Source organism: Cariama cristata, unplaced genomic scaffold (assembly GCF_000690535.1).
Source record: "Cariama cristata isolate BGI_N322 unplaced genomic scaffold, ASM69053v1 scaffold2119, whole genome shotgun sequence".
In the NCBI taxonomy this organism is placed as follows: Eukaryota; Metazoa; Chordata; class Aves; order Cariamiformes; family Cariamidae; genus Cariama; species Cariama cristata.
This window is the reverse complement of record NW_009635037.1, coordinates 83,431-90,590: the sequence shown is the minus strand read 5'-3', so window position 1 is coordinate 90,590 and position 7,160 is coordinate 83,431. Positions and strand designations below refer to the sequence as shown.

The following is a 7,160-nucleotide window of genomic DNA, read 5'->3' as shown; positions in this document are numbered from 1 at the left end:
TGTGGCAAACCACCCTTGTCCCAAAGCCACTGCCCGTGCCACGATGGCCACCAGCCTCCAGCATGGCGACCTTCCATGAGGCAGCAGGAGGGACCAGGATCCGCAGCCTTGGGAAGCCGCTCACCCTTCATGCCCCGGCAGCCCCATGGGCCCTGAGCCGCCCGCCCTGCACCCCTCACACCCCACTGCCATTTGGGGCAGCCATCTTGCCCCATGGCTCCTACCCCACCCCAGCAAACACCATATCCCCACACACCAGCCCTCGCTTTCCATTAGAGGGAGCCAAGCAGACACCTTCCAGGAGGAAGCTGCCGTCCTTTTGTCCCCCCAACCAAATTTCCTCCCCACCGTCATCTGTCGCAAGAGACCCTTGCCCAATCGCCCACCGGACGTGCTGGGGAGAAACGCCTTTCCTGCCGCCATGCCGCCAGGCTGCTCCCCGGTGGCTGCGTTGACCAATTGTCCAGGTGGATATTGAAATACGTCTATGAAGTGTCTCTTCTTTATTGGTGAAAGATGCAAAATCATTCAAAATACAAATAGGGGATAAAGGGGGTCTAGTGGTGAGGTGTCCCCAGTGGCTGCGGAAGCCTCAGTCCCCCAGGAGCCGGTGGAGCAGGGCTGGGGCTCTCCTCATGGTCATTAGGACATCTTGGGCTCGCCGTGACGGTGGATGAAGATGGGCGCTGGGCTGCACTGACCTAGCCAGCAGCTCCCTGGGGCCCGCAGTGGCTGCCATCTGAATCCTGCGGTCTGGCTCTGAGCCCCAGCTGCGCAGGAGCTGGAGGAGATAAAGCATCAGCTGGCTGGTGTGGGGGGCTGAGGCGTCACAGGATCTTTCTCCGGGCGCTCTTTTTTGGATGAGGTCTTTGCTGGGACGAGGAGGAACAGCAGGTTGAGCCTTGGGCTTGTTCTGCTCTTGCTCATTCTCAACTGTGGGTAAAGCAGATGTACAGATGGGTCAGAGCTCTCCACCACCCACCTTCATGTGAACGTTCAAAAGCTTCCTGTGTAATGGCCACCAAAGCTCCTGCCTATCCTCCTGTTTCAGCCATGTGTGATGGTCTTCCTGGAGGTCAGCGTGGTGGGATGAGCCCACCAGTGCCCAGCTGGGAGCTCTGCTCAGATGGAAGCCCAGCTCTAGGTCTGTGCAAGGAGCTGCTCTCCCTTGGGTACGTCATGCATCCCATACGGGGATTACCAGATCTAAAGCGTCTCCCTCAATAGCAGTTCCTTCACACAACACTTCCCTCTGGGTGCTTTGCTGACAGCTAACATACGTGATAATGGCAATGGTAACAGCAGCACAGGTGAGGTTAGGTAGACAGAGAAAAACACAGGCCCTAAATGTGGGCTGACCTCCCACCAGGACCATATTCTGCTCCTTCTCTGTCAGACCTATAACCAGAGGTAGGAAACTTCATTGAAAAGAAACACGTCCCTGCACACGCTCTCCCCATAGGAAAAAGGTGGACAGGCAAGGTGTGACCTCCGTGTGCTGTCCTACTCCAGCAACCAGTGTTGGAAGGCACAGGCCATGCCTGGAGGACTTCAGCCCACATCCAGGGCAAAGGGCCCGTTGAGACTTACTGATGACATTGGTCTTGCTTTGGAATTTTTCCTTCATATTCCTCCGGCCCTGGATGTACTTCCTACTGTTCCTCCTGTAGGTCTCCTGGCTGATCTGCTTCCGGCTCTGCTTGTGGATGCTCTTTGCGTTTCGGATGGTGGATCTGCAGTGAGTTAGAAGCAAAACTTTCAGTTTCTGCACCGGCAGCTCTCACACCGTGCACTTTCTCACTGAGGATTTCCTCCCTGCCCTTCCTCCTCTGCATCACCCAAACCCCGTTATCTGGTTTTTGGTTTTGCCCGGTGGAAGGCAGCAGGTGGATGCCAGCCCTCTAGGGCAGCCGTAGGTGAGACGTGATGTACAGCGTGTTAGGAGGCAGCTGGAGTGGTGCTTTGGAAGCAAATACTGAAGGGTGAAGCCTGAGCACAAGTCTGGAAAGTAATGATGGGGATGGCGAGGTAGATTGGGCGTAAGGCTGGAAGGCTGAGATGGGCATGAGGTTTATCCAAGAAAGCCCTGGAAGTGATCTATAGCTCTTTGATGAATGGACATACAGCATCTATACTGGCTGCAAGACTGAGATCCCTGGTGTGGGGTTTGGCATGGCTCCCTGATGCCCAAGGATCAGCCCCGGGGCCAGAGGAACAGAGTGTGGGGTATGTGTCAGCGTGCACCTGGACGTGCGGTGTTGAAACCACCTGAGTAGTTTCTCAGCAGAGAAACTACTGAGAGAAGTGAAAGGCTGAGCAGCCTGGGGCTGTGCGGCGGCAGCTGCCGCAGGGGAACCCCCAGCCTCGGGGACCGTCCCCAGGCAGGCAGACGGAGGTCACCGCTTTGTCTTCACTACCAGGGCATGAGCGAGGTGGCTTCTGATGGCCATCCCATGGCATCGTCCTCCTGCTCCGCTCAAGGCAACGTGCCCATCTACCTTCAGCTCCTCCCTGGTCTAAGCACGCACCCCATTTTGTAGCAAAGATCTTGCCCACAACGGCAGGTCACCCTCTTTGTAAGGGGGCTGCCATCACCAGCACCACAGGGACAGCATTCGCCATGGGGGGCAAGTCACTGTCCTTGGAACAGGCCACCTCACCTCCCCCAAGGGTATCTGTAAGCATCGCTGTGCTCAAATCGGTGGGTTTTGGCCATTTTACCCTGTCTCACACTCAATCTGTGCTCCAGCAGAGCTGGATTTTGAGAGATTTTATAGCAAGGCTGCTGTGTTTTCTTGTAGGGAAGAAAAGATAGCGGCAAGCTCTGCCCTTCCTAGCAGTTTTTCTTTGCATCGGAATTAATGAGTTATTATTGCTTTTTATCTTTTTAATCAAAATAAAATCCCTTCCATTAGCTCAAATCCTCCCATCAGATTAGGCCATTTGGCAGCTCTGATTAGTCAAATCTCTCCTCGCTTCTCAAAGATTCAGTGGATGCAGTGAGGAAATAAGAAAAAGACCAATTTGAAAATTAAACGAGATTAGCCCAGAAAAGAAACTTTGCAGAAGGACAAGGAGAAATACGCCTGGCTGAAGGACCTGTTGGAGCAAGGACCGTGCAGCCCTGCATCAAAAATGCCGGGGTGTCTCTTCACCCGTGGAAGTCGGGGAGCACAGAGCTATTTTTGCTGCAGCCCTCCTGGTCTGTCTTTGCCCCGCTTACATCTTGCCTGGGCAGTTTCTCATTGCCAGGGTGAGCAAGGGACACCACAAATGACTGTCTGGTTTCATTTCACCCTCCTTGAAGAAGAGCTTTAGTCCTCCTCCCCACCACCCAGGTCTTCTCCTACCTCCGCGGAGGAGCTCTCCGGTTCCTCAGCTCACTCTTCACGGAGGTGTTCACTTCACCAGCTTTCTGCAGGTACATGGAGGGGTAATAACCCGTCGTTTCATCTTTCCTGCAGTGCAACACAAAGCAACATCGCTTGCGGTCGTGGGCTCTGCGACCACCACCTCCTCCTGCCTGTCCCCAGCTGGGGCTGGGTGCGTTATTTCTCATGTTGCTTGCGGCAAGGGAGGCTTTGACTGTCTGCCTACCTTGTGTGCCTGTGCCTCTCCCTGAAAGTGGGGCTTGAATCCCAAAAGCAAGTAGGTAGCAGACAGAGCAATGGCTCACAGCTTTCAGGGTCTCACCAGCTCATATTATCTCCCCTGAGGGTTTCGCTGGACTCCTGAAGGATGGCTCAGGGATTCCTGTCAGACACCTGGCTGCTGGCCCTGGGCCCTGGCCCCTCTCCCCCTCCAGCCCAGCACACCTGCAAACACCAGGAGATCCTCTCGGTGCGGCTCGCCGGGGGCAGGAGGATCCCCAGGGTTTGCAGCCATGCCGTGCCCTGCTGCGAATGCGCAATCTGTGACTCTCCAGAGCACAGACGTGGCTGGGGTTCCCCTTGGGAAAGCCCGAGTTTGCAGGGCAGGCCAGGGCTGGGATGAAAAGTGAGGTTTTGCACAGTAAAATGTGTCAGAACACTTAGAGGCAAAATAACAGATATGGGATTTTTTCCATCTGCCTCCTTCTTGCGTATCTGTGAAGCCCCCAGCAGAGGAAGCCCCAGCTGCAACGTTTAACATTTGGCAAAGCCACAGGCTACCAGAAGCAGCCTGGCAAAAGGAAGTGCCGGGCAGCGGCACGAAACGGTCCGTGGCTTTCACAGCCCCGATGCAGAGAACCGCTGGTTCATCCCTTCCCTCTGCCCAAATCCCACTTGCCTGCTTTGTTCTTGGCATCTCTCACCTGATGACCCACCAGCCATCAAGGAGTTTGTGGATGACTTCAATGGTATCACCCTCCTTGAGGGTCAGCTCGTCCTCCTCCACGGCCGTGTAGCTTTTCTGGACGGTGTACAGCTCACCTGCGCACAAAATTGGGACAGGGGGTTGTGTGCTACCCCCCCAGGGATGGGGGTCAGCCTCTCCAGCCACTGAGGAGAGGAGGCATCAGAGCATCTACCCGACATTTTAGGCAAGGCCCAGGGAGCTTCAGCTCTCCAAGTTTGGATTCAGACTTCCCCCAGCCTTCCCAGTGCCTGGGGCTCACTCAGCACCTCTCCAGGAGAAAGCTGGTGCATGCAAGCAGTGGAAGCACACCTATCTCTGCTGAAGAGCCTGTTTATAATTCGGGGGATTAAATGAGGAAGAAGGAAGTGTTGTGCTAATAGAGTCTGTTGCAGTGTTTTGAAAACCACGAAGATGAAGCCCAGAGAGTAATCAGCGTGAGTCTGCAGGATCTTCTTTCTGCTCCGTGCGATAAGGCCCCGCTGTCATGGTGGGGCGATGCGGAGGGCTGATAAGGACAGCGCAGAAGCCAAGTGCTAGGGAAAGCCTGCGCCTTGGTTCGGAGGCTGCACCGTGCTCCTTTGCTAACCCAGCAACTCAGCGTTCACCCAGCTAACTCCGGACGGCCACTGGATGAAGACGTGCGTCTGTGATCCGCCAAAACAAGCATCTAATGCTGAGTTGCAGGTCATGGGAAGGTCTTGAGGTTGACACTGAGGTCCCGAACCATGAGATTTATCCCTCCTGGTAGCTCCTACAGCAACATCTCCCTGCCCAGCAGTCCTGCTCGGTGTGGACTGCCCGACTGGGGCCTTGCAATGAACTATCGCAGCAGGGAGCTGTGCTTTGGTGCACACCCTGGTTACCCCAACATTTTACCTGCGTAGTTGGGCTCCTGCTCTTCAGACTCATCCGGACCATCCATCGGTTCCAGATAGGCAGCTGGCACCCAGCCTCGTTTATTCTTCAACTGGCAAAACCACCAGCCTGCAAGGAAAGCAGCCGTGGGCAAGAGCCGAGGGTGTTGCGGCGGCACCGTGGGGGCACCAGCCCTGGGTCTGTCCCGAGCTGGGGTCCCCGCAGGCATCCACGTGACCTGGATGGAAGGGACGGCGCCAGGGCCAGTCTCTGTTTACATGGTGCAACCAGGGAGCTTGGCCAGTTCATCCTCTTTCCTCCCGGACAGGAAACCTCACAGGCTGAGGCATGCGAGGAGGTTGAGTGGTTTTCTAGGATTGCCCCACACCCTCCCCAGCCAAAACAGACCGTCATGTGGCTCCATCTGAATGTGAAACATGTCCCAAGGGGGTGGGAAGTGCTGAGAGGTTCGATGCTGCCGAATGAGGCTCTGAGCCTCTCCTCTCCATCAGGAAACCCTGATACAGCCGCCTACCCTCTAACCCGTGCTCTGGTGTAACTAACTCGCGTGCTGCGTTTGGACACAAAGATGCAAGGGCAGTCTCCATCCCTGCTGAAATGGTGGCCAGGAGGGGGCTGGCCCTCGGGGGCTCTCCGGAGGGACGGACACATACCGCTCTCACTCTTCTCCACGACGTCCACCATGTCCCCAGCTTTTAGAGCCATCTCGGATGTGGAGCTCTTCTCGTAGTCGGCGATGGCTCGGTACGTTTGCAGGACAATGGGGCCCGTGATATCTGCGTGGGAGAAGTGAGAGACATTCCCTCTTCCAGCCCCCTGTACAGAAATACCCTATTTCAGGCAGGCCAAAAGCAGCCCCAGGACATCCCAAAGTGCTCTCCCAGCTCCTTCTGAACCCAAACCAGCTGGATCCCAGGACAGGGATTCATTCCCCTCAAGGCTGTTGTTTCTTCCCAGGTGCAGCTCTGGCACAGAGACCACGCTCTCAGTCAGGGCATCTGCTGTGGGATGGCTGCCTCTCTCCCCGCTGGGCTTTGCTGCTGCCAAGGCCACCGCTTGCACCCCTCCGAGGCCTCTTACCAGTGGAGTTTTTCTTGGCATCCTTCGGCAGGAGGAAGACCTCGGTGCTGAAGGGGTCAGAGCAAGGGCAGCTCAGTGCCAACCACCCCTCCCCACCGGCAGCGGCTGCTGCCAGCACCTGGGGCCGGGGATGCAGGATTTCCCCCAAAATGGCAGGCAGCTGGACTCACTGGCTGTCTGTGACGGGGTTCATGTCGTCGTGACGGACCTTGAAGAAGTTGACCACGTGCAGGCACCGGGAGATCTTGTGGGGAAGGTTGACCAGTGTGTAGCAGTACTCGGCCAGCGTGCCCTGCCTGTTCTGGGTCGAGCGCTGCCCATCAAACCACTTCGGGGCTGGGGGAGAGGGAAAAGAACTCAGAAAAACCAGACAGATCGCCCTGGTTTTATGACTTTCCCAAGAAGGCTGCTCTGAATCATTAATTTTGCCCTGAAAATAAGTGGATTTGGCCCCAGAGTGCTGCACGGCTGCATGGTACCCATAAGGTGAAGCTTTGCGGGAGCGTGGCCCCGTCTCCCCCCTCACTGCTTCAGCCCCGGCCTTGGCAGGCACACGGGGGGGCCATGCCCGGTGCCGAAAAAGCTGGGGAGAGGTTGACTGCAAGGCCACGGCCGTTTTGCAGAAGCCCTACAGCTGCGGGTTCCTCGTTTCGGCAGTGCGGCTGGGGAGGCGAGCGTGGCGCAGTGCCCAGCCCGGGTGCCGCGGGCAGCGCGGAGGAGAGCTCTCTGCAGCCGGACTCGCCCCCTGCAGCCCACAGACCCTTGCATAGCTCGTGCATGCCCAGAAAACACCCAGTTTGACCCTATTTCAGTTACAGGATAACTCCCACGTCCATGCTTAGACTAAGCCCAGCCGCTGGGCTGCA

The 7,160-nt window shown here is 56.6% G+C and overlaps 1 protein-coding gene across 1 annotated transcript in view; it reads right to left on the bottom strand.

Moving 5' to 3' along the window:
* Nucleotides 1-592: 592 nt before the first annotated feature.
* Nucleotides 593-7,160, bottom strand: part of NCF1 (neutrophil cytosolic factor 1) — an 8,597-nt gene continuing 2,029 nt past the window's right edge. Inside the window, 8 exon segments of the mRNA XM_009707353.1 lie at nucleotides 593-933; nucleotides 1,591-1,733; nucleotides 3,351-3,458; nucleotides 4,295-4,412; nucleotides 5,215-5,322; nucleotides 5,868-5,990; nucleotides 6,295-6,341; nucleotides 6,456-6,630. Coding sequence (XP_009705655.1) covers nucleotides 593-933; nucleotides 1,591-1,733; nucleotides 3,351-3,458; nucleotides 4,295-4,412; nucleotides 5,215-5,322; nucleotides 5,868-5,990; nucleotides 6,295-6,341; nucleotides 6,456-6,630 — 1,163 coding nt within the window.